The sequence below is a fragment of the Equus caballus genome, chromosome 23, assembly GCF_041296265.1.
Source record: "Equus caballus isolate H_3958 breed thoroughbred chromosome 23, TB-T2T, whole genome shotgun sequence".
NCBI classification, from domain to species: Eukaryota; Metazoa; Chordata; class Mammalia; order Perissodactyla; family Equidae; genus Equus; species Equus caballus.
The window spans coordinates 32,314,997-32,341,883 of record NC_091706.1 but is presented as its reverse complement, the minus strand read 5'-3'; the positions used below and the strand labels follow the sequence as shown (position 1 = coordinate 32,341,883).

General features: G+C 38.6%; 1 protein-coding gene and 1 long non-coding RNA gene across 5 annotated transcripts in view; one reads left to right on the top strand and one right to left on the bottom strand.

The window, feature by feature from the left end:
- The first annotated feature begins 2,450 nt into the window (after positions 1 to 2,450).
- LOC111770155 (uncharacterized) lies at positions 2,451 to 12,658 on the top strand. The gene is made up of 4 exons (XR_011431401.1): positions 2,451 to 2,794; positions 4,601 to 4,689; positions 10,768 to 10,834; positions 11,846 to 12,658. It is a non-coding gene; the product is annotated as an uncharacterized lncRNA (long non-coding RNA).
- Positions 12,659 to 16,981: 4,323 nt separating this feature from the next.
- ABHD17B (abhydrolase domain containing 17B, depalmitoylase) overlaps positions 16,982 to 26,887 on the bottom strand; it is a 45,470-nt gene continuing 35,564 nt past the window's right edge. For all 4 annotated transcript variants that reach the window (XM_005604958.3, XM_005604957.4, XM_023627214.2 and 1 more), the window contains 3 exons: positions 25,011 to 25,480; positions 21,081 to 21,260; positions 16,982 to 18,520 (listed from right to left, as the gene is read on the bottom strand). In XM_005604958.3, coding sequence (XP_005605015.1) covers positions 18,301 to 18,520; positions 21,081 to 21,260; positions 25,011 to 25,477 — 867 coding nt within the window. In that variant the 5' untranslated portion in view covers positions 25,478 to 25,480 and the 3' untranslated portion in view covers positions 16,982 to 18,300. The remainder of the gene's footprint in view (positions 18,521 to 21,080; positions 21,261 to 25,010; positions 25,481 to 26,887) is intronic.

Below are 26,887 nucleotides of genomic sequence, written 5' to 3'. Positions count from 1 at the left end.
ATTAGAAATCAACTCCTCATGTGAGCCTGTGTTTAGTGTTCAGCATTCTCCTAAACACTTTCAACCAGAAGCCTGGTGAACAGTTCCAAAATCCAAGTAAACCTTTGTACACATGCTGTAGAACCTCACCCCTCACTTCCCCAGCCAGTCATAACGGCCCAACCAGAAATTTTCTGAGAAAGAACATATCAATCCTGGGGCGGGCCCGGTGGTGCAGCGGTTAAGTTCTGACATTCTGCTTCTCAGTGGCCTGGGGTTCGCCGGTTCAGATCCTGGGTGCGGACATGGCATCGCTTGGCAAAAGCCATGCTTTGGTAGGTGTCCCACATATAAAGTAGAGGAAGATGGGCATGGATGTTAGCTCAGGGATGGTCTTCCTCAGCAAAAAGAGGAGGATTGGCAGTAGTTAGCTCAGGGCTAATCTTCCTAAAAAAGAAAAAGAACGTATCAATCCTTCCCTCCCCCAAGTATCAAAACTAACCCCTTGGGGCCAGCCCTGTGGAGTTGTGGTTAGGTTCGGCATGCTCCATTTTGGTGGCCCGGGTTCATGGGTTCGGATCCCAGGTGTGGGCCTACACCACTCATCAGCCATGTTGTGGCAGTGACCCACATACAAAACAGAGGAAGATTGGCAACAGACGTTAGCTCAGGGTGAATCTTCCCCAGCAAACAAAAAGCAAAAACAAAACAAAATTAACTCTCTACTACGTGTCTATTTCTTCTCTTCCTCTTCCTCCCCTCCTCTTCCATCTTCTCCCCTCCTCCTCCTCCTCCCCCTTCTGCCTTCCTCCTCTCCCTCCCCTCCTCCTTCTTTCTCTCTCTCCTTCTTTTTGGCTCTTCTTCCCTCACTCTTCTCCCAAATGAGTTTTGCCATTTAGTGTTTCCCACATGTTTTCCTCTCCCCATCCTTGCCCCATTTGATCACAGGAAATGCAAGAACAGGCTGAAAGCCACAGGGTGCTTGCAAAAGACCTTCATGAGGATTCAGTTGGTTTCTCATCTTGTTCAGAAGAGGTTAATCTAGGAGAAACTTTACTCCCTTCCAAGACAGTGTGACCCGCATCTGCTGAGGTCTGTGGCAGACAGTTTGACTTGAATTTGATTTTGCTTTTTGGCATCTTCTTCAGAATCTCTTCAATCTCTGAAGTGGTGTTTAAAAATGCTAAGGCCTGGGCATGGCTAATTGTGTTTCAATTAAAAATATGATGTAATCCGATGTTATACTGGACACAAAAGTGAGAAGGAAATGTCCTTGCATGCCATCTTACTTCATTCACCAACCAAGCTAAAGTTTGGCAACACAAGAAAATGTATTCTCTTGGCACTGTGTCTACCACATGTTTCTTAGAACTTATCTTTTGGGGTGCCCACATTTCAGTCAGTTAATTTACATAAACAGCACCTGGCTGGCCCCACCCCACCACCACAGCTGTGTCAGAGCAGGTTGGACCTTGTTTAACCTCATGCTGAATCAACAGATCAATCAGTTATTTCCTGATACAAGAGATTTCACTATACCATTAAGATAATAAGCATAGATTATTTGGTGGTTACTGTTTATTTTTATTTTCCAAGTTAGATGATGTAACACCTTGATAAAGTTATCTATTATTGACTTAGGAGAGAAAATTTTGAATGGGATTCAAACCAAGAGAAAGAGAGGGAAGAGAAAGAAGAAAGGGAAGACAAGGGGTAAAACGGAGAGGTTAAAGATGAAGCACATGATTTTCATGTGTGTTAAGGGGAATGTGGCAAAAAACAGCTACAGTGAATAAGATAGGAGCAAGCCAAAACTTCCTTGATACCAACTGTGTCTTTAGCAGCAAAAATATGTTTCTTTTTTATTCTGATTAAGCACAGATGAATCCTTCTTAATATGCACTTGAAATAGCTGAATAGGCCAAATACAAAAGAAATCAACACACCTGCACCATAACGTAGAGGAGAAAACATTTAAGAACCTATGTGCAACCTCGTTTGTCGAAGCCCCATGCCTTCCTCCCTCCTCTGCAAGCCTGGTGTAAACCAGGTTCTGCAGCCGCCTACCTCCATCTCTAAAACAGAGGGAGCGATTTTGAGCACAAGCTTATTTTTCAGATCTGCTTTTTCTTGCGTGATTTACGGCAGAGAGTTGACTATTTTCTTGTGAACTCTGAGAATGAACTCTTTAGGAGAAATTCGATCTTTCCCACCTTTTCTTGCATGTCCTCTAGGAAATGATTGAAACAGGCAAATAGCCATTGAGGATCAAGCATCTAGGTACTAAAGTTTTTTTCCTTTCTGCAATTACTGATTATAGCTTTTAGCTGTTTAACCCACCCATTGTTACCTGTGCTGTTCAGGCAATACGCTATCTGACTCCACTAGGCTCCTATAGATAACATCTCCCTGGAGCCTGGGTCACCATGGTAACGGGTGTGTGAGCTGTTTTTCAGGAATTAGAACTCCTTGTCCACTTCAGGCGGGTTGAGACCACCAACTCATTAACTGGGTCCATGCAGATGTCCAATAGGCAACACTTTGACATCAAGTGGCTAAAAACTCCACCCTCAGATCAGGCTAACGCCGCCATTTTGTGAACATGGGTCCTATGAAGAGCCATGAAATCTGACTACGCTTGCGCAGATCATCAATTACCTCACCTCTCCTCACCTCCAATCACCTCTCCTCACCTCCAATCACCTCTCTCCACATTTCAGACCACCTTGCTCCCTATCCCATAAATATCTCTGAGTCCCTATTTTCGGGGAAGCAAATTTGAGGCTTGTGCCTTGCTTCCTCACGTGGCTGCCTTGTGAGTAAACCCTCTCTCTGCTGCAATCTCGTCATCTCAGTGTTTGGTTTTCTGGGCGGCGGGCAAAAACAAACCTGGTTCGGTAACATGATGAATCAGACTGTTTTTTCCTGCCTTCATGAGCTGTTAGATGGGGTGTGCTCATGGTAAATAATATCAGCATCAAGTGAAGTGGCATTAGGAAGGTAAATCGTTTGCCCAATTTATATCTTTAATAGTTTTGATTTTCGTCTCATTTTATCCGAACCCTTGAGTAATCCTTTAAATCTTTGAACAAATTTACAATAACTATTTTACATCCCTTGTTAACTAACTCCGTCATTTCAGTCGTTTTTGGTTAGTCTATGATTTTTCTTCTGGTTGTGGGCCAGAATTTGCTACTTTTTTGCAAATCTAGTAACTTTCAATTGGAGGCTGGACTTTATAAATATTATCTCGTTGAGGGTTGAGATTTTGTTGTCCTCTTTTGAAAAGTGTTGAAATTTGTTTTGGTGGGCAATTAATTTGCTTGCACATCATCTTGGCTCTTTGGAGCCTTGGCTTGAAGCTTCATTACAGTGGGTCTATATTCTATTGCCCTTATTCTATGGCCAATGCAGCCCTATTACTTCTCAGATCTCCTTTGATGGCCCCAAATGTTCAAAACAGTCTCTCTGCCCTGGGTGGATGGAATTCAAATGTCCCCAAGTCCTGCGCGAACTCTTTAGTCTTTGTGCTTTGCCTGGTCTTGTGGAATTGATCCTATGCACACATAGCGGAACATTCAGCCAGGGACCCAGGGGGATCCTTGTGAAAGTTTCTGGAGCTCTATCCCTGTGTAGCTTGCTCCCCTACAATTTTCTGCCTGGAAATTCCAGCCACTTCAGCCCCACCAAACTAGAATTTCTGGCTCCTCATGCTAGTGAAATTAGCATGCACCATTTGAATTTCCTCTTCCTTTGTTGTGATTTAAAAATTCCCACCAGGTAGGGTTGCAGGATTTAACAAATGAAAATCCAGTGTCGCATTTTTATGCATACTGATACTAAAAAATTACTCATTATGTATCTGAAATTCAAATTTAACTAGACATTCGCTATTTTATCTGGCAACCCTAGTTCCATGCAAAAAGCCAGGAAAATTGTGGGGCTCACTTCAATTGTTTTTCTTCTCTTGGGAATCATGATCTTGAATATACTGTGGTCCCAGTGTCTGAAACCGTCTGTTTCATATATGTTGTCCAGTTTTCTAGTTGTTTACAGTGGGCAGGCAATTCTGTACCAGTTACTCCTTCTTGGCTAGAAATGGAAGTCCATAGTGCATCTTTAATGCAAGCAAACAAATAGGACAACTGCCCTATCTGGAATTGTTCAGGGGAATCGTTAAGAAACAGCAGTTAGGGGCCGGCCGCGTGGCACAGCTGTTAAGTGTGCACGTTCTGCTTCTCGGCTGCCCAGGGTTCACCGGTTCGGATCTTGGGGGCGGACATGGCACTGCTTGGCAAGCCATGCTGTGGTAGTCATCCCACATATAAAGTAGAGAAAGATGGGCACATTGATGGGAACAGATGTTAGCTCAGGGCCAGTATTCCTCAGCAAAAAGAGGAGGATTGGCAGTAGTTAGCTCAGGGCTAATCTTCCTCAAAAAAAGAAAGAAAGAAAGAAAGAAAGAAATAGCAGTTAAATGTGTCACTTCTCTGCATACTGGAGTATGCTCCATAGAGTTGCTCATGTGAGAAAGAGCTTGATTATAATTCAAATCATCTGCCTGCCATTCAAAGTTCTGATTTGAAATAACTGTTTCTTTTCTGCTTTCTGGTCTCCACAGGCTTTAAATTTACCTCAGCTTCATCTACTCTAGACAATGTCAACCTATCTCTTTGGGAAGTCACAAGGATCCTGCAAGGTGAATTCCAGGTATTTCACACATCCTGTGCTGTAGAAAGAGCACTTCAAAAATACCCTCCAATGCCCGATGCAGGCATCTTCACATAAGAGAGCTCATTTTATTTACATAGATTATTATAACAATGATTCTCACCTCTTGGGGAGTTCTAAGAGATAGTATTCATCAAACAAGAGTTACAAGGCGTGGTAGAAAGAACCTGTGCCTTGTGAGGATGAGAGGGCAACCAATATTTACTGAGTATTTACTATATGTCGAGTATTTCCATTCAGTGGTGTACTGGGGCCAGTCTGTGCCAGCTCATATGGGCTTGTGAGAGGCAATTGTTAAATTTTCAGGAATCTTGCCAGCCATTTTTGAAACTGTTGGAAGCTCGAAATTGACAACAGGAAGAATATTTATACCATGGAAATCATCAGATGCTACAAATCCTGGCTCCTCCATCAACTCCAAGAGCTGATTGTTAAGCATTTACCAGCACATCACTGCAATCACATTTTTTTTTCATTTTATTTTATCTTCCAAACAACTCTGTAAGGTATTTATTAGGATGCAAAGTTTAAAGATGGACAAAAGACTCAGATTACCCAAGTAATATGTCCAAATTTCCACAGAGAACAAGGAAAAAACCAATTCTGTGTAACTCTGTGTCCTTTCTACTTGTGTTCCTATACCTCTGATCGAGGAGACTTAAACAGACTTATTGCCATAACACTAACTGACTGCATGATCTTGGACCAATACCTGACCACTCTGGGTCATCATTTGTTCATCTGCAAAGTTGGGAGCACTGAGCTACTTAACATCCAAAGCCTCTTTTGGATGTAATGGTCTCTGTTGTCCGCTAATTGGATCTCTGCTCATCTATGGCAGCAACGCTAAGAATGAGCCCCTACAAGGTGGATGCTAGAAAATGGGGTTTGTACCACTGGGGGCTTCCTGGGCCTTAAAGCTATGATACTACCAGATTTTCTTTGCTCAAATGTCCACCATCAAGGAGATGGAAGAGAGGAAATGTGTGTGCCAGGTGAATTTGTTGTAATTTTTTAGCTGTAAAGTTAGCTGGCTTGTTTTCTCAGCCTTTGATTGAGAGTTATCCACCAGCACCCTCTGGTCCCAGCAGGAGGACCGAGACTTTGTGCTATTGGTGGGCTTATCCCTGAGGACAACTGTGTAGATCTTTGTTTTCAAGGGATTCATTAAGGAGATTAAAAGTGTGAAAAAATGAAGGAAGAGTACTTCAAAGGTAGAAGAGGAGAAGAATCCCATTTTAGAAGATGGATATATTGCTAAAAACTGGGGAAGGACTGCAGGTTTGAAGGGCTCACAAGACTCAGTTTATGGGATGTTCATGGGAAGGACTGCCGGGATGCCTGCATGAGGCACTAAGAGCCTTGGGCTTAGGGCTCCAGCACAGTTTCCAATATTGGGGCACCAAGAGAGCAGAGCCTTTATAACAACTGCTAGCCTTTGAATGAACCGAGAAATGATTTCCAAAGCAACTACAGACTGAGAACCAGGACGTCCTTATTTAGCTTAGGAAAGAGGGGTAAGTTCTGAAGATTGGCTGTTATTTGACTTTGGTGCTTGAGCCTTAGACCAGGTTTAATCTGGTTGTCATGGAGAAATGTATATCTGTTATATACAAATAGATCTGTCATAATATCCAAATATCAGCAAAGAGATTCCATGATTATACCTGTGTGGCAGAGTAGGGAAAAATGATCTTAAATGCTGGCATCATAATTCTTCTTAGGGAGTATTTCAGCTCAGGTCTTTTAAGAAGTAGGTGGAATTATATGTGCAATAGATTGACTGGGGAGAAAGATGTGAAAGATAAAGCGGAGAGGCACAGGGTAGGCAAGGAGAGCCTTCAGACTGTGATGAAGATCTGATGCCAGTGAAAGGAGACCAGAAGGAAGATTTGCAGGATGAGCTTCAGACTGCAGCATGGGTCAATGGGGAGTCCCTGAGCAAAGCTCCACGGGACTCCTGTAGAGAAGTCCCAAGTCAGGCAAGAATGGCCCACTCTGGTAGCCTCACTGCATACAGTCCCTGGCTGGGAGCAGCTTGACGGAAGCTCAGCCTCATGGGACTGCCACAGTCGAGACAAAGGTCTGGCAGCTGGAGGCTCTTAGTTAACTCTGCTCCTGCAGCAGCTTCCCCTGAAGGGAGCTCAGAGGGGTGTACCTCCAGGCCTGCATGTTTCAGAAAATTATCTTTTTATAAAAATACCAAGAGTTGCTGATTTGGAGTAGAGAGTGAGACCTTGAGGCATGAGCTCATCAGAGAAAAGGAAGTAAAAGAGAGATAAAATTTTCACCTTGATAGGATCAGAAAATTTGAGGTTATGATTCAAGAATAAAGGAGAAGGCAGCTGAACAATACGGCAGGAAATGGCTATGGGACTTTTACAGAGCTGGCTAACATTCAGAGTTAAGTTTTTCATGTCCTGATATAAATCCTCTTTGTCACTCCAAACCTTCAATAAAATCTGACATATGTACAAACTCCTCATGGGAGTGTGTGTATGTAAATCAAGGAAAAAGTTCGAGTTCTATCTCTGGGTCAACAAGATACAAAACAGGGATGTTGTGCACAGAAAAGAAAGACAATCCATAAGTGAATTAATTCTGTAGAAACAGGAGTTCAGAGCCAGGGTGGTCTCTAGAGAGCATAATCTCCCAGGAATTCAAAGAAACCTTGAGGAGGGCACTGGAAATTCCACAGATTGTGCAATGAGGGCATTGGATCAGTCTTGTCCAGCTCTTCTGGAGTCCATAAAGATTGACTGTGACTGCAAGGCCTTCGTGCTTAGCCGCTGTCGATGCACAAACATGTATGGAGATGTGAAACAGTGCTAAGAAGAGAGAAGAGAAGCCAGGAAATGATACTGCTCTCCAGGGTTCCCCTGCCTCTCTGGGCCCTGTCTAGGCAATTTTTAGTATAATCTTGTTAGTATCTCTGTTCTCTCTCTGTGTACCTCTTCTACAGCATATAATGGCTTCCATGGTCTACAAATAGAACCCCACTCTTCAGACTGGGCTGGAAAGAAATTGCATAATCTGTAAATACTATATTTTTCCCCATTCTGCAAACAAGTCCTTTGTTTGAAATCCAGCTGGTCTATTAGCATTACCCCCATAACCAACCACCTGTCTCAGACCTGGATTGCCTTCTTTTTACATTTATCCCACTTTCACCTGGTGTCTTGAAGCTTTCCTGAATCAATAATTCCAATAATCATCATCTCTGTATGAATTTCTATGTATTTATCTATCTATCTGTCTATCTATCATCTATCTATCCTTTCACATTATCTTATCAGATCTTTGAGAAGACCCAGTAAAGAAGGCTGGACACGTGCTATTTTGCCACCATTTACAGAAGAAGATATTGAGATTTGGAGAGGATTGCATAAAGTCACAGAGGCAGTGAGATCATTTGAATCCGGATATCTTTTGCTCCAAAGTCCCCCTTCTTTCCATTGTGCTACTTTTCTAAGGTTCCCTCCATGTAGGTGACTTCCATGAGTCAGTGACTCTAGAAGTCACAAGTATGTTTTAAGCAATGGCAGTATCATTTTGGAATCCCCCAGAAGTGGACCCTGAGACAAAAATTGGAGTGCAAGTAGTTTATGTTGGGAGGTGAAAGAGGCCCAGGAGGGGAATGGGGAAGTGAGACAGGGGGTGGGGAGGGGGGCGGGGGGAGGGGGAGGCAGCCATCAAGTCTATGAAATCAAGCCAGCGAGGACTGTGGTGACGGGAGCTTAACCCTTTAATCCCTCTGGGGAGACTCCAGGAGCCTGTATAGGACCCATGGCCAAGTCATCCCACCTGGAGGCGAGGGAGCTGGAGTGTGCCTGAGCTCCAGTCAGCATTTGGTGGAGAGCTGCTCCCACTGAGGGTTTTTCTGGAGTACTTCTAGCCAGTTGGACGGCAAAGCTGGCTCAGGTAGCAAGAGAAAGCCCTCAAGGACAGAAACACAAATGCTGGCAGTTGGCAATAGGGCCTGTGTGCACTGAAGGGTTGTTCCTCCTTCCCGGTCCTCCAAGCTCTAGTGAGATGAGCTTACTGCAATGAAGTCACCACTGAGAAGTATTGGGAGAATGCCAGGACAGTAAGAAGTATGGCATTTTGCATTTATTAGCTTGTGTTTCAGGGTAGCTAAATAAATGGTAACGCTGCCTGGATAACCCTTTTAATGGGATTGTCCCTTCTGCTGTTGTAAAAAATTCTTCCATCTAAACCCACTGATTCTTGGATAATGGAAAGGAGTGACCCTGCTGTCAACACTTATAATGAGAAAACAAAGGACACAGATCATGACAAGACCTTGGTCAGGGTGTAGCTTGTCAGAGGTCATGTTTTTGTTCATTATAAAGAGAAATATAATAATATGTTTAGAAATTAAAGGGCTTACATTTTCAAATCCTCCACAAAGAGATGAAATCTTATTGTTTATTAACATGCTAGTCATTTATTAAATTTAAAAAGTTAAACATCAAACCACTAGGAAATTAAATTGAATAATGAATTCTTGTATCAGTGGAGAAGCACTGTGATGGAAAAAATGTATTCAGCATTTAAAAAAAATTTTTTTTGGAAAAGTGAGCACTAAGGATTTGCCACTAGAGATTAAATGTTTTCCAAAACTGTGGGATTTTTATTTCAGTTGTTCCAGTGTTATCTGTCTTGCCTCCAGTCTTTCTAGTCTAACTCTCAAAACTAAGAACAAAGGCAGCATGTATGGAGACAATAGGACACTTTGGAGCCAAAGTGTCATGAGAGCAGGCCAGGATGGGACAGGACAAAAGGCGCATTTGCTCTCATTTGCTATGGCTCATCCAGCTCTTGCCGCCTTCCCAGCAGGACCATCATTTTAAGGCATGACAGACGGTAATTTTTGGTTGCTTTAGATTCTGCTGGTCATATCAGTATGACCAAAGTAAGAAATAGGCCAGTTTTTCTCACAGAGTTGCACACTCAGAATGTTCCCTGCAAATTCACTAGTAAACTGGCATATTTATCAAGAATAGAAACTCCCTAAAAATTATCTAAAAGCAATTCTTGGCCTGACCCTCTTCATTTCTAGACACAGATCCACTTTTAGACCATAAACAAGCCCTTATATTTTCATATTCCTCTAGAGCACTGGAAGTATTCCCATTTAGGATTATCATTTAATCTTGATAGTAAACCTCCAAGGTCAACAGTGGATATTATCAATATCCTCCTTTAGGCGATGAAACTGTGGTTCCAAGAGATTAATTAATACGTCCAAGATTTCAAAAGCTATCTACACTCCATTCCCCCCTTGTACTGCTAATTTTGCTATTTTTTCTTCTCTAATATAATAAAGATACAAAAGGAAAATATAAAGTCATAGCTTTGAATTGTACACTTTCAAATGAAGTCTTACCTCTTTGGAACATTTTCTTCCCTTTTATTAACCCAAATATCAGGAAGCTTTCAGTTACCAAGGAAAAGGTAAAGACATATAAAGAGGGAAAGACACATTCTCTGCCCATCAGAGACTTTCAATCTAACAGACGAGAAAGTAGCAGATAGCTTCTTGGAGGGCAAGAAGGTAACATGGAGGGCCTGTGTCTCTGGTGATCTTCTTTCTCTACAATACTCTGCATGACACTCTGTTTAGAGCACTATAGTTGTGTTGCATAATGACAGGGATACGTTCTGAGAAATCATTAGATGATTTTGTTGTTGTGTGAACATCATAGGGTGTACTTATGCAAATCTAGACGGTATAGCCTACTACACACCCTAGGCTACATGGTACTGATCTTAATGGGACCACTGTCATATATGCAATCCGTCATTGACTAAGATGTTGTTATGTGCTGTGTGACTAGAATGTACTCGAATGACTTAGAACCAGTAGGATTAAAAGGGATAGTACATAGTCCAATATCTCTCGGGTCTCATTCCAAATTTTCTTGCAGTAGATGACTTCTGGGAAACATTGGAAAGGATCCCAAAGACTGGTGCAACCAGAACAGTTATTGTTAGGTTTTCCTTATGTGTCCTTTTATATTCTTTTAATTATTACTTTTTGCTTGTTTCTCTTAGGCTCTGAAGCACAAAAATGCAGAAACCAAATGTGACCAATATAAGGGCTTAATGAGTGCTGAAGAAGGCAAGACTAATTCCTAGTCATACTCCCACCATTACAGCCTGTTTCCAGCATTTCAAAAACAGTTCCACACTATTTACTCATATTCAAATTAACTATTAACCCAGGTTTTTTTTTTTAATATTGTGCTCCAGGTATCTCATGAATTGCAAAACATTCCTTAATTGATACAGTGTTTGGGCAGTATTTATACCTACCCTGACTTTCTCCTGATTATGTTTGTTTGAACTTATTAGTCCTAAGGCATATTGCATTGTTTCCCCCTATTCTGCTTTTTCCTGGCATTGATAAATTTGTTCTTTCAGTTTCAAGGCCACCCTAAAATGTATTCCATATTCCCTGATGTTTGTGACTGCTCAGCTTTTTGTCTTCATGATTCTAAAGAGAACATTTTCAAATCCATCATTGGTCAATGATGGCTATTAAAATAGTGCTAAGCTCAAGGCTGACTGATGTCCACTATCACTTCAGGTGTTCCCTCTCAGTTTCTCAGATTGGTGATAAGTTATTTAGAAGCCACCCTTTCAACAGTGCCAAAAGTTGCAAATGGTATGCTGCTGTTTCTTGAAAATTCATGATTTTGAAAAACAAAGAAACAGAAGATGACAGTAGTAACATTCACTGGAGAAGTAGGCCCCCTGCAGCCAGCCTTGGAGATCCAGATCTTCTGGGCAGCCAGTAACTAATTCTTACCTCAGGGTAGGGGTAGTGTTGGTCTTGGCTTTCTGGCTGTAGCTCATACTGTAGCCTTTCAGGGCTTAAGCAGAGCCATTTTGCTATAAATTTAGACATAATTTAACGAGTTCAGTTATCTAGTTTCCTAGATCATCTGAGTAGAAACACAGAAGCAGCAAGTTAGAACAGAAGAAACAAGCTCACAGTAGCAAGTAGTGACAGTTAAAAAGCGGGAAAGGACAACAGTGGAGACTAGAAAGCTAACATAAGAACCTAAAAAGCAAAGTAGCCTGGGCCCATTAGCAGAAAAGCAGATGACTACTTCTGTAATCCTTGCAGCCCTTGAGCTGAGACTACCAGAAGGAGAGAAGAGAAAGAAGAAAAAAATATTTGAAGAACAGAATGCTGAAAGTCAAAGGCAAGGAGAAAATCTTGAAAAAAGCGAGAGAAAAATGTCATTTACAAGGGAGCTCAATATGATTAACAGTTGACTTCTCATCAGGAACAATGAAAGCCAGAAGGCAGTGGAAAAACATTCAAAACGCTCCAAGAAAAATACTGTCAACCAAGAATCCTATATCCAGCACAGCTATCTTTAAAACAAGAAGGCGAAATACTTTCCCAGATAAACAGAAACTGAGAGAATTTGTTGCTAGCCAACTCATGTCACAAACAAATACTAAGTTCTACAGGTTGAAAGAAAGTTATCCTGGACAGTAATATGAATCCACATAAACAAAGAACACTGGTAAAGGTAATTATGTAACTATAAATGCATATTTTTCTTTCTTGACTGACAAAAAGCAATTTCATAAAATATGAATATAATGTATTGTTGAGCCTATGACATATAGAAATGTAACATATGTGTAATATATTCGCCAACAGCAGCACAAAAGAGGTGAATGTAAGCAATGCTGTGATGCACTAGAGAAATGACTACAGACAATAGAGTAATATTTATAACAATGCATTGTTGCATTTGTAACATTAACAGATGTAATATGTAGGCACTGCCTAGAAAATGCTTTAGACATGGTACTCAATGAGAGCAAGTTTCAGATAATACTATGCAATTTGTTACACTCATTGCCCAAACTTCCCCCTCCCCAAAAAATATCACCCAAATATAATAAATATAAGGAATCCTAATCTTCTGGCTACTTTTATTTGCTGCTCTGACAGCCAGGCTCAAAACGTATTGGAGCTGCTTCTCCTTGGTCTGTACTGGGATCCTATGATTTCAGAAGCCGAGTTAAAAAGAGCTAGTTTCTGACACTGAAAATAAAAACTAGATTTTTTTCCTTCTTTCTCAATCATAAAAAATAACATAGCAACATAAAAGATACTATTCCAAAAAAAAAAAAAAAGAAAAAACTTGCCCATAATCCTATTACCTCAACACAATCATTTTTTATCGTGTTTATTCCCTTCTAATTTAGCAAGTTTAAATATCACTCTTGATGGCATCCCGTGTATTCAGGGATATACAAGCTATTTTCTTGTCTCTCTCTCCCACCTCCCCATTCTATTTTCTAGTGGTGGACTTGGAAGGCTTGGAACCCAGACTTCCAGATTCAAAAGAGCTAGGAAAAAAAAAGAAGGTGAAATCTCAAACTTTGGTGAAGTGATATACATGGAATCTGACTTTACCAAAGTTTTAAACCTGAATTTATTTACACAATTTGAAAGCAAGTGTTAAAATACAAACACAAGTTTCACCTAAGATTTATAATGTAAAATGTTAATTAAAAGTTTGGATTTACAGTCTATGAATATACCACACTTTGCAGATAATTTGGAAAAGAGCAGTACACTTTAAATTTTTGACATCCGTATATCCATAAACTTACCCACTACCCTCCTTACCTCCCCAATTTAGTGTACTGCCTTAAGCAGTAATTTTGGGGAAAAAATTCAACTCTGAATTAATCAAGTAGCATAATAGCTGAAATTTACATTTTATGAGCAGACACAAAATATCACAAATTATTTAAAAACAGCATTTCCTTTTTTTCAATATAAGGATTTCATTTCTTTTTTTTCTTCTTTTAATTAATTTTTTTGAGGAAGATTAGCCCTGAGCTAACATCTGCTGCCAATCCTCTTCTTTGCTGAGGAAGACTGGCCCTGAGCTAACATCGGTGCCCATCTTTCTCTACTTTATAGGTGGAAGCCCTGCCACAGCATGTCTTGCCAAGCGGTATGCAGGTCTGCACACAGGATCCAAACTGGCAAACCCTGGGCCGCCAAAGTGGAATGTGCAAACTTAACTGCTGCACCACTGGGCTAGCCCCAGGATTTCATTTCTTAAAGCATACTATTAAAACTTTTTTCTGGAAATGTTATAATAGTATTATGCAAGTTCAGTACATGACCTACAAGAGGAAATAAGGAGAGGGAGTAAAATAATTTCAAGTCCTTCTGGCTTCTAATCAAAGAATCAGTTTAACAGCTTTTAGCTCCTATTTCAATATTTATGAAAACTCTGAGCTTTATTTCCTGTTTTTTTTTAAAATTCTAATGTCAAGTGGGTTATTTCCAGGCTAAAGGTATTTGGTTCCTTCATTAGTATTTGCTCATTCAACTATTCAGTCAGAGGCATAATTCATTTGGAGATGTAGTGGCAGACAAATGTCTTGTCTCCATTCTGCAAATTATAACTCAGGACACAATCATATGCATAGTGCCTTTTTGGTTACTGGACATTTGGGGGTGTACATTATTATAAGATTGCAACATGCTATCATGGTACATGAATATATTGCCAGTTTTAAACCAAAGCAACAAACTAAAAGGCATCCATCACCAATTAGTAATAACTGCTTTGATACTGTTTTCAATGTAATTGCTTATTGTCAGCATGTCGTAATTTGTAGTAAATATGCTGCTGAAATAAGCACTTGATTGTTTATTCATGTGACTATAGTTACCATCTTCACTAGGTTTTAACATGACTAAATAGCTGTTACTGAGCCTAGTAAAATGGATTAGTGTTAAATACTTACTTTAAATATACAGATCACTAATTTGAGAAATGTGAAAGGCATCAATTTACCATTCAATGAATAACCAGCTGATAAGGAGGAATCTAGGAGCCATTTAAAAAATAAAATCATGATTAACATTGGAGAGCAAATAAGTTTATGTTGTATTATAGTTCCAAAGCATCACTGGTACATTAGTCTAGATAAATTTGGTGAAGAGAAGATGAGAGTACAACTGTTGACGATTAGATTGTAGACCTTGGGAAAGTCACCTTCTCTTCTTTGGGTCTGTTTCCTAACCTGTAAAATGAAGGGATTACACTACAGCTTTTCTAAAGTTTTTAAGATTTATGAGTTTATCTGGCTTTCCTTTCTTAAAGTTAGGAACACCCATATATTTATGGAAATCATCAAGGAAAAAACTACTGTGAGATATATTCTTAGGTAGGATGTAGGACTGGTAAAATCTGAGTAAGTTAGAAGTTTGGAAAAATGTGAAGATGATAAACCAATCTAAAGTTCTCATCATGCTTTTTGTACTTCTAAGATACAGCAGGAGTCACGTACACTGCTCACCATTTTCCCAGGCCTAGTGTTACTATCCAAACTGCATCATGTTGGCATGCACCAAGTATTCAAATAAGTTACCTGGGGCTACTCTTGCCGAGCTTAAAAATCGATATGGGTCATTACATGAGAGTGCAGCTGAGAGATTTTTACATTACATTAGAAGTGTAAGGGACAATCAATCAGTTCCATCTCTTCATTTCTAGTGAGGAAACTGGTCCTGAAAAGTGACCTGCATAGGTCACAGATCTAATTAGTGCCAGTTGAGGAGAGCCCAGATCTGATTGCCAATTCAATTCTTTTACATTATTCTGTCTTCTAGATGCAATGTTCTGAGCAAGGAGAAATCTAAATGGAACATAAAATTTTAGAGGGACCTTACACAAGGTCTATCTAGTTCAACTTCTCATTAAATATGGAATTTCTTCTGTAGTGCTGTGACAGATGTCTTTCAGCTTTCTGCAGCTCCAGGGGTAAGATACTCACTAGTCCTTAGGAGGCAAGACCTTTCCTTGATGGACCAATAAGCATAAAGTTCCTTCTTACACCAAGCTCTACTCTGCCATTTTGCAACTTTCACCTAGTTCTGAGAATCAAAGAGAATAAACTGTACATGCCTCTCCAATATTTGAAGACAGCTATCATTCCATAGTCACAAAATCCTTCCATCAGTCTTTGGGTTTCAGTTTATGGGATTCTTTCCAAGTTGGTAAAACATCTCAGGATTTGCTCTAATTTGTGAATATCCTTTCACTGCATCCTGAAATCAAATTAATATTGCAGATGTGGTTTGGCCAGCACTTTGTCTATAACATTATTTCCCCATAATGACTTTTTCAGCATCTTAAGATTACATCAATTGCTAAACAGTTGGCTCACGTGTTACTTCTAGCAAGCTATGAAATCTCCAGATTTTTCTCATCCATAAATTCTTGACAAATGCAGTTTCATATTTCTATCACTGACTTTCTATTCTTTTTAGGATAATGATCAGGGTCCATGATTCCATGCATGATTGTGCCCCTGACTAGCTTGTCAACCTCATTCTTTTTTTTTCCCCCTCCCCAAAGCCCCAGTACCTAGTTGTATATTTTCGTTCTAAGTACTTTTAGTTTCTTTATGTGAGCTGCCACTACAGCATGGCTGCTGACAGACAAGTGGTGTGGTTCTGTGCCCAGGAACCCAACCTGGGCCACCAAAGTGGAGCGTGCCGAACTTTAACCACTAGGCCATCAGGGCCGGCTCGCCGATCTCACTCTTACGCTGTCCTTTCCACTTGACCTCTGGCCAGTCTTCTTACATTTCAAATGTATCATCTTTCCTCGAGGCTTCCACATAATGTTCCACTCAGCCAGGATGTTTCTCCTGGGCCACCCAGGTCTAGTAATTTGTCATCCTTAAAACTCAGTTTAAATATCACTTTATCCTGGAACTCTCCCTTGCCCTTCTCCCCACGGTCCCCTCCCAAAAGTACCTTTTTACCTTTTATAACATCCTACAAATCCTCTTCAGCCCTTATCTAAATAGCAATATTTGTGCAATGAGGTGTCTGTCTCCTCAGCTACACTGTGAAGTCTCTGAAGAAATGGTCAACGTCTATCTTTATCTAGCATAGGGTTTTGCATGATTTAGACCTTCAATAAATATTTGTTAAGTGAATACGGAATTAGTATGATCAATATATTGATTTTCTCAGGTAAACAAAGAAAACACTTAGCTAAATTCTAGGGTGCAAGTTGGCCAAAGAAGAAAGTGCATAGGCTCAAAGATAATATTGAAGAGGAAAAACTTCTCCAAAAGAAGAAAGTGATGATAAAATTTAGAAAACCATAGAACTCTGTTCTATAAAGATGAATGGTAATTTTTTTTCAGTCTTTATAGGAGAGGGTGGGGAGAATGGAAGAAGGCAAACAAGCACAGCTGAGTGGTATATTTGTTGTTTTACTGTTAATTTGACACATCTGAACCAAAGCATTCACAATACTTGATATACTTTGAAGAGAATCATATACTATAGTCTTAGACATAACCACAGAACAAGCAGAACAATTAAAACTACATAAGGCCTTAAAATATATCCACAGTGTGTATTATTTCAATATTCATTCATTTACAAATTAGACTACATACCGTTAATTTTATTTTTATTTTTCTTTCATTGTTTTATTCAGGCAGGATTCATTCAAGGAAAGGCAACTTAGTTTTTGAGTGAGCTTTATTTTTTACTACATTGGTTAATATAAAAGTTATGAATTAAATGTTTTCTTATCTCCTGCATCCAGGAGTGAATCTATGAAATTCTCAGATAGTAATCCAAAACAATAGGTCCTATTCTTAAAAACAGCCAAAGTGAAAAGGGACCAAATAGCCAGTCTGTTTGTGGTCTTGAAGAACATCTAATGGACTTTCAGATTTTCTTATTATGAAGAGTACTTCAATTCTATGAGATTAGTCAAAATTTAAAACAACATTGCATATGAAATCATTCTCGAAGCTCTAAATGCCTTTTAAGTAACTAAAATGAACATTTTAAGTAGTTGCCTCACAGTACCAAACTTATAAATCAAAACTAGTTAAAATTCAGTGCTATCATGACTTCTCATTTACAAGGTAACTAGTTGGTAAATTAACAGATGGTGTAGAAATTAAAGACTTAATTATTTTAAAGGAGAAAGTGTATGGTAACGAGGGAATACAGAAAATTCAATGTATTTTACAATAAAATAACCATTTAAACCTCTATCCCTGTACAACAGGGTTTAGGTCATCTCTATGAACTTGCGTATTTTCTTACAATTTATTCTGAGTACTTGAATTGTTTTTGATATACAGCTTTTTATTGAAAGAATATTACATTTGTATACCAGGATAAGATTTAGTACATTGAGATGTTTTAAAAATATTTATAAATTTGTTTCTGATATGCAAAAGCATTTAGCAATACTTTTACAGCATTTGATTTTATAGAATTAAAATTTCATACAGTACTCATTTTGATGTTTAAAAAAAAAATTCACAGAAAAAATATAAATTACACAGCCTGACTGCATGATACTGTTATTTCCAGTTTCTAGTTCTGGTAATTAAAACCTTCATTAAGTCTGTTAACAAATCATTACCTGTACATTTATGAAGGCAACTGACATGATTTGCAAACAAAACCTTCAGGTTTTATGTTATTTACCAAAGAGTGCAGTTCAGCAAGAAAAGAAAACCCAGTATGCAAATTTACAGAATATTTTACAAATTTACCAGTTCCTGTGACACAAACTGTTTCAACCTTTCAAGGTACTGTCCATAAAGTTCCACATCATTGTGACCTGCCCCTTCAACCCACAGAGGCTCCACAGGTCTTTGGCAACGCTCAAACAATGCGAGGCCATGTGAAAAGTCAATGACTTCATCTTCAGTCCCATGAATTATTAATACTGGAGAGGTTATCTTAGAGATTTTGTCAATGCTGTAGGGAAAAAAGGGGGAAAGTCAATAAATTAACTATGAAAAGGAATGCAAAACAAATTTTCTTGTGCTTCATCAGAGAATTCAAACATCAGAACTGTCTGCCTTGAATCAATCCAGAATGAACAGATGCCTCTTGGACTTCAAATAAGATTCAAAAGTGACCTTTATATACTCTCTACCTTAAGACGATTTGAGGAAGTTACCTTCTGTTTTGAGGGAATCACTCAATGGTTACTGTCACCCTACTGCAATGCTGACGTTTAGCCCAGAGAAACTCAGGTTGCAAGGAGAGGAGGCAACTAAGGACCATTTCAAGTATGTGCTAACTTCACACCTCTCTGCACTCATTGTATTTTTCTCCCCGTCCTAATCTCCTACTAAAATGACCGCAAAACTTTTGTTTGTTTGTTTTAGAGTATTAACTCACAAAAATAGGGGTAATGTAATAAAACGTACCAAAATTTTGGAGCTGGAAAGCAGAAGAATGTGTAAGATAACAGACTAAAAGTATAGGAGAAAACACAATTTTAAGAGGACAGGATGTAAAGAAAAGAACCAACCCAATTTATTCCACGGAATACCTCAGAGGGCTAGGAACTGACATGGGAATGAAGGCATGTGACTGGAATCCACAGAATTTGTTCAGAGTCTGCTTAAGAAATAGTTTAGACCCCCTTCCCACAGGATCTTTCCCCTTCTTTATGCAGCTAGACAACTGCGCTCCACTCAAAACTGGCAGCTTTGTGGACTATGGGATTGCCAGACACAGTTTCAGGCAGAGGTGTCATAGAGACTAAGTAAACATAAACATACTGGCTGCTATGAACCCATTTTCCCTATTGGGCTCTCAGAATGCTGGCGGCCAGGCCTTCATCCTCCAAGCGGGAGTTTTATAAAGAGTATTCTTTGGAGACTGTATCCATATAAGAGGAAAGATATATAAATGCTGACATGGTGCGGTGGGGATTCCCAACTAATTGGCTTGACTAGATCACTCTATGATAAAGCTCACAGTCAACAAGCCTTAAATAGCTGCTTCACATCAGCTCTTTAGTCTCTCACTTGTATGCATATATGAGCAAACAACCAAGAATTATCAGAAGTCAGAGAACACTTTAAATATAAGACAGAGATAGAGCAAAACAATCAGAATTCAAAAAGACAATTCAGAGGAGACAGTAACTACCCAGAGAAGAAACCTTACAAGTAAACAAACAATTCTTTAAAAAAATTCTTAGAAATAAAGAGATAAGGTATTATAACCATAAAATGAGGATAGAATCTTGAAAAGGAGGAAAATCATCAATGAGAGAATTCAAGCCTGCATCTGGTAAGGAAAAAACGCTTGGGTATATTATTTGTTGTCAAATGTTCAGTAGTAGAGGAATTAACAAAATTTTTGTAACAACAACAAAGAAAAGGAATGTATGATCTTTTTAAAACAGGTTACTGCTAGTGCTGCCCTCCTCTTGGTGCAGCAGAAATGAGAGAGAGAGCTAGAAGAGATACAAGTTGGCAGTAGCATTACCACAAATACCTCCTTATCATTCCCACCATTCAGCTAGACAGAAGCAGTATAATTAACGCATATACCTTCCAGTCTACCATTATCTAAAGCAAAACCCCCAAATAAATGTAAAAACCAAAACCTCCCACAGCCTGCTCTGGTTACGCTCCCATAAGCTTCCCTACAAAAATGATCCCGTACTAGCTAATGATGAAAAACATTGTTTTTGAAATGACTCTTGCAGTTGTTATAAAGAACCAAGTGATGACTTGGCTTTTGGCCTATCTATCATTCACAAAAAATCCTTTGTATTGCTGCCAATTAGGGAAAGAAAGGAGACCGAAATTTGCCAGCTTCTCACTTCTTGCATTCTCTCTTTCTTTGAGAAAAACAGGCCATCAAATTTTTCCAGCTATGAAGAGGAGCTGGTAGGAACTACCCTCCTGTCTTGAGAAGTATGAGAAGTAGCTTTTCTTTCAAATCTGTCTAACACTGTATGTTTATAAACTTTGGGGTGGCAATACTTATTCTATTTCATTTAAGACAACTTCTTTGTAATTCACTCCTTTTGTGAATCAGATAGCATCAATTAGACATCCTTCACTCATTTTTATGCATGTGTCTCGTTTTCCCTCAACTTGCTCCTCTCCTCCATGGTTATATGTCTTGCTGAATGGTACCATCATCCATTAGCAGCTCAAGTCAGAAACCTGTATTCAAATCTTTTGTTTAGCATCCTATATCCAGTTTGATACTCAGTTCTCTAAATTTTATTTCTCAAATTCATTCTCTTTTCTCCATTACTAGTGTCAATGCCTGGGGTATAAGGCCCCCTTCAGCACTTTTCACCTGGATTACTATTGCTCAAACATTTCAGCCTCCTGACAGGTGGCCTGCCACCACCCTCTTCAAAATTAACTTTTCATAATTTCTATAACATGTAACAGAAGCTCATAGCTGAGTTAACTGTATCATGAATACCTTAAGTGATGGAAAAAAAATTCCCTCAAATGTTTCTTTGAATTAAACTATTTTGAATATTAATACTTACTTTGGGAATGCATCAAAACAGTAGGTCTTCTTGGTATCAGGAAAAGCAACTCGCATTCCCGAGGTCAAAGGAGAATGAAGGATAACAGCAGCACTCTCATACCGCGCGGCAAGATCCACAGACGGTACGGTCCCTATGCTTTGGCCATATATAATCACATTTTCAGGGCGAATGCCGTATCTACAAAGTTCAGAAGTTTAAAAAGAAAGAGTTGGACAGTTGGAAGCTATGAAATATTCAATCATTTCCAAGGATTTAATCTTATCACAGAATGACAACATGACAAAATGTCAACAAACTTACATTTAAAGCTTAAGTTTCTTAGTTATCACTATCATATCTAAAGCAACAGTAAGATCTATATTCTTAGCTTATTTTATCTTTCAGTTTCATCCTTTGAAAAATAATTGCTGAGGTCTTCTAAAATTTCAACCTTAAGAAATGAATTTATTAAAGCACCTATACAATTCAATGTAGCATTTTCTTTTTAAAAGACTGGCACCTGAGCTAACATCTGTTGCCAATCTTCTTTTTTTTTCCCCCTGGTTTTTCTCCCCAAATTCCCCCAGTACATAGTTGTACATTTTACTTGTGGGTCCTTCTATTTGTGGCATGTGGGACGCTGCCTCAGCATGGCCTGATGAATGGTGCCATGTCCGCACCCAGGATCTGAACCAGTGAAACCCTGGGCCACCGAAGTGGAGCGTGCGAACTTAACCACTTGGCCACGGCGCCGGCCTCAATGTAGCATATTTTTTACTACATTTGGAACACATTATATCATTAATATTTCAATGGATTGATGTTTAACGGATATTTAGTGTTTATTTTACATTCAATATAACAAAAGTTCTTTATTTCTCTAGACATCAAAAGTGACTCATTTTATTTTCTGAAGTTGGTCATAGTGATGAAAATACTACATATAGTTACAGTACGGAATGAATAAAATATATGCAGCATCTTAGCCAAGAAGAAATTACTATTTTTCTTGAAATTTGCCTTTACTTACTCATAGAAATGGATTAATGACTGAAAAGATAAAGAGATGAATGAAGATTCCAAAAGCCATATGGTTCAGTTAATTATGAACAGACATCATGCTAAAATCTCAACAGCATGCTTTACTCACTTAAAAAATGCTTCAAATTTAAATGTGTGAACTCATTCACTCAGTAATATTGGGTACATACTATGTTCCCGCCACTGTTACTTGTCTACAGTGTAGTTGTCCCAAATATAAACTACTGCAAGTGTAAGTAAGGTGCCTCAGGAGCTAATGGGGTTAAGGGTTAGAGTGACATCAAATACGCCTTTCCACTTTAGAAGTCTCACAGCAGTCACTTCTGGCTGCTAAGGGCCATCTGCACAACAGCTTCTAGTCGTTTGAGAAGTTAATAGAGTTTTCCAAGTATCTGAACATTTACCAGGAAGAGCAAGACAAGCCCCATGTGCTCCTTATGGCCCTTTCCAGGGGCACAGGACTATTTGAACCATCCAGATAGTGACATACCACCCCACAGTTTCTTTCAGTCAGGCCTACACAAGCATTTGGATATGTCCCCAAGGTACGGTTCCATCTACTCCACACTGACTCTAAATTAGAAAAGCTGTTTTCTTTACAATAGACCTAGGTGTACACACTTAACAGGAATGAAGAAATTCTGAAAATGAACTTTAGTAGAATCACCCTAACTCCTCCAGCTGCACGGTTTCTGTTAGCTGAATAGCAGCACTGTTGGTGGTATCGATGGGTTTTAGGCTAAAGCTAGCAATGGCAAGGCTCCAGAGTAGCAGGGGCAGCTGCCAATTTAATATCAGGTCTCAAAAGCAATAACAGAGTTTCAGAATAGTACAAGTTAGAAAGGACTTTAGAGACCATCTAATCTAGTTCAGCTGCTTAGTGAGCAGATGTTCAAAGTAGAGTAAGTTAGTGACAGACCTATAATTAGAACTCAGGTATCCTGACTCCCAGTCCAGTGCCTTTCCATTATAGCACACAGATAATGAACTCAAAGACTGTAGGGGAAGGCTGCATAGTGACTATTAGTCTCTTATTTTCTGTTGATTGATCAGAATTTAAAAAACAGGTTATTATAGATATTCAATTATCCTGAAAAGGAGATCATTCAAATAATAATAAAGTTCACTACTTTTCCCTTCCTGGTTACTTAAGCCCTAACTTTTCACTTTAACCAAGTAAAGAAAATAATAGGCATGAATTCTAATTGCACACATTTTATTAGATGATAGAATTCTACACTAGTCATCAAATATTTAAAAAGATTAACTAATCAAGACTAGAAATCATTTTAGAAAGTTTCCTTCAAATTGATATCTAACAAGATTAAAAAATAATAATAATGATAAAGCTGACCACTTGCAAGAGGGGATTTTTTTACATAAACATAGAACACTGAACTACATACTAACGCTTTATTTGAATAAAGTTATCTTTTTGTGTTACTTAGAAGCACTAATAATGAAAGCTATCTGCTTTAACTTATTAGCATCCTTAAAAACTATACTAATCCACTGAAGTTATACTTTAAAAGAATGAATTATGGTATGTGAATTATATCTCAATAAATCTGTTATTAAAAAAATATCCTACTTTCCTGACAGTTACTACACTACATTCATCTGGCTGACTCTGAAAAGCAGGCACTCACGTTTCTTTGTCTGTAGGCCTGAGGGGACTGACATCAGTATACCTGAAGCAGATTTTGACTGTTCATTTAAGGTAGTTTTTAAGTTTATACATTTTTACCACCCTCCCCTCCCCAACAAGTTCCTTATCTACCACTTATACTACTACCATCTATTTTTTCTTACTCACCAGATAGATGTTTTTGTATCATTTCAAGTGATCTACAAATCCCCTTTATATAGAACTTTGCTATGAGAGTATAGCTTTATTATATATCTTGGAGGAGTAAATGTTTCTAAAGACATTTTTTAAAAAGGTTATGCCTATAACAAAATTGAGGAGGTTCTGCCTAACTAACTGAAACTACTAATATTTAAACATTAAATTAGGAACAGTAGGTTTTCTTACGTCCTCTAGCTTTAGTCTAAAATACTCTGGAAGTCATGCAGCTTATCAATGTATAATATGCAGAATAATTTGTACTAAGATATCTATTTATTGTACATTGTCTCATGAAAAAATACACTCAAGTCTACAAAACTGCAATACTTTTCAAGAAAAATTTATAGGTATCTTGGTGACTAGAAAAAAATCAATGCAATTTCTGGTTCCCAAAAATGTATTCTCTGTTACAATCAGAGAATAACTGACATAGTAAGAGAATTTACTTAAATGATTTATAACATTATTTTTTTCATCTGAGATCATTCTCCAATTTGATGAGTTCAGAATGCAGAGTAAAATCTCACTTTTACAGAATGAATACTTTAAAAAAAATAGTTCCAATAAGGTATCTTTAAGTCATACCTTCTAAGAGATAATAATATAAAATATAAAAGAACAGACTCTGGCTTAGGATTTCAACAAAAACAATCTAGCCTCTTACATTGTTAATAACAGATCAAGTGAATATTAGCTAAATCATTGTTTACTCTCATTCCCTTGAAATGTTGCAACTTTGAATTATGATTTTTATATCACACTCCAAGAAGTTTATAAAACCAAACATTTATTATTGGCTTAAACTTAAGAAAATCACACACACACATATGCACTAACACAGACACACAAACATGACCTGTCTTAAAAAACCTTCTATACTATTTTACAAAATTTAAGATTACAATTTAAAAATTTAACTCTTCATAGGTATATATTGGTAAATATAATCTCTATTTAGTACTTCAAGAAGTGTTGTAAAGACAGCTTTTATTTTGTTCTTATACAGGACAACTTTAGTTAACGATCACCAGTGTGGAAAATTCCCAATCACCATTTACCTTGTCCTAAGAGCAAGCCAAGCAGCTTCTATGTCTGCATAGAGGTTCTTCTCCGTTGGTTTCCCGGAACTTGCACCATATCCAGAATAATCATATGAGAATATATTACAATTAATCCGTGATCCCAGTCCTATGTAAAAGCTGCTCATCTGACCAAGATCAACAGCATTTCCATGTGAGAAGAGTAAAGTGTATTTGGCATTGGGCGAGCAACGCACAAACATGCAGGCAATTCTGTTGCCTTTACTGGTTCTAGTCATGAAACACTCAATGGCATCTTTTTCTCTAGAAGAGTACTGCCAGTCTGCTCGTTCTGATAGGTGTAAAGTCCAGCGGCTTCCACTTTCATCACACATTAGCGTGTAAGTTGGATCAGGTGGCAAAAACGCTAATTTTGAAGCAATTTTCCCTGGACAAGGTGGACAGCAGAAGAGGCAACATAGCTCACTAAATGAAAGATTATTCATCTTCTGAAAAAGAAAAGGAGATAGCAAATGTTTTAATCACTGAATGTGGATTCTGCATTCTTATACAACACAAGGTTAAAACAAAGACACCACACTTAATTCTACTGGTGGTCATTGTCTACGATTATTTCAAGTATCCTGCCTCAAGCAGATTTTTGGCATCTTTCTAGAAATACTTTAAATCCTGAGGTGAGACAAACATTCCTGACCAGGACAGACTCAAATACTATATGACATGTTTAAATAGTAGTGATTATATCTTATATTTAACCAAAATATGAAAAATAATTCAAAGAGTAGACGTAATATTTGTTATTTCTCCACAAACAACAACATAGGAGTATGCAATATCTTGAGTGTGGTTCGTAATTTCTATGTAACTCAGTGAAGAGTCTCAGAGTCTCAGGGAGAAGCTAGGGATTTACCACGGCACGGCACATGTCTAAGAAGAGCATTTATGAAGCACCCACTATCTGTCAGGCTTGGTGCTAAGTGTTCTCTGTGTACTGCCACGTTTAATCCTCAAAACAAGCCTGTCTCTTAGTCTGAGGAAAGAAACTTGCACAAGGGAAGGCAGTGGTAGAGCCAGGACTGGGCACCAGCTCAACCACTGTCCTCCATCACTGGCCTCCACTGCCTCAAGGGCTCACAACACTATTGGTCTCAGAAGCCTATCATTTTATCCATAGTGCCAGTGGCCCAAATAACCTATAAAACATTAAAATGTAAATAAGTATGTAATTACTGCACAAACTAAAAAAGCTATAATATAAAGTCCATTATGGAAATAAGGTAAAATCTGCTAAAGGTAAAATTTCCCAAATGATTAGATGGGAAGGAGCCTAAGGTTTGGAGTGAGAAGGAGCTGAGGTAGAATCCCAACTGTACCACTTCCTAGCTGTGTGCCCTTGGGCAAATTATTTGCCTTTTTGACCCTCATTGTCTTCCTAAGTAAATGAGGCCAATGCCTACACTGACCACAGCGGTTGTGAAGAATAACTACAACTGATATAGTTAAGGCACATAATACAGTAATGGCCATACAGTTTCAGGGCTGACCCACTTTCTCTTCTGTCTTTTTCATTGATATTGTTAAAGTATGCAGCTCATATTAGCTCAGGAACAAACATAAAGTAATACTTGTCTGCCCTACGGGCATTTCCTTCTAGCTTGTCTTTTCTCAAATTCCTCTCTCTTTTTAGCCGTAGACCATTGCTTATTTCCAGGAAGAAGGCATTCAAAACAAACACCTTCCAGAGGTTTGGTGGCATCTAATTTTCTCCAAAAAATCTAAATACAAGGATAGGAAAAAATGTACATCGTGATACCAAAAATGAGAGGAAATCACCTCACCTTTAGGTTGACTAAAGAGGTGAGACTATTTGGCAAGAAAGAAATGCCTTTTTCCTC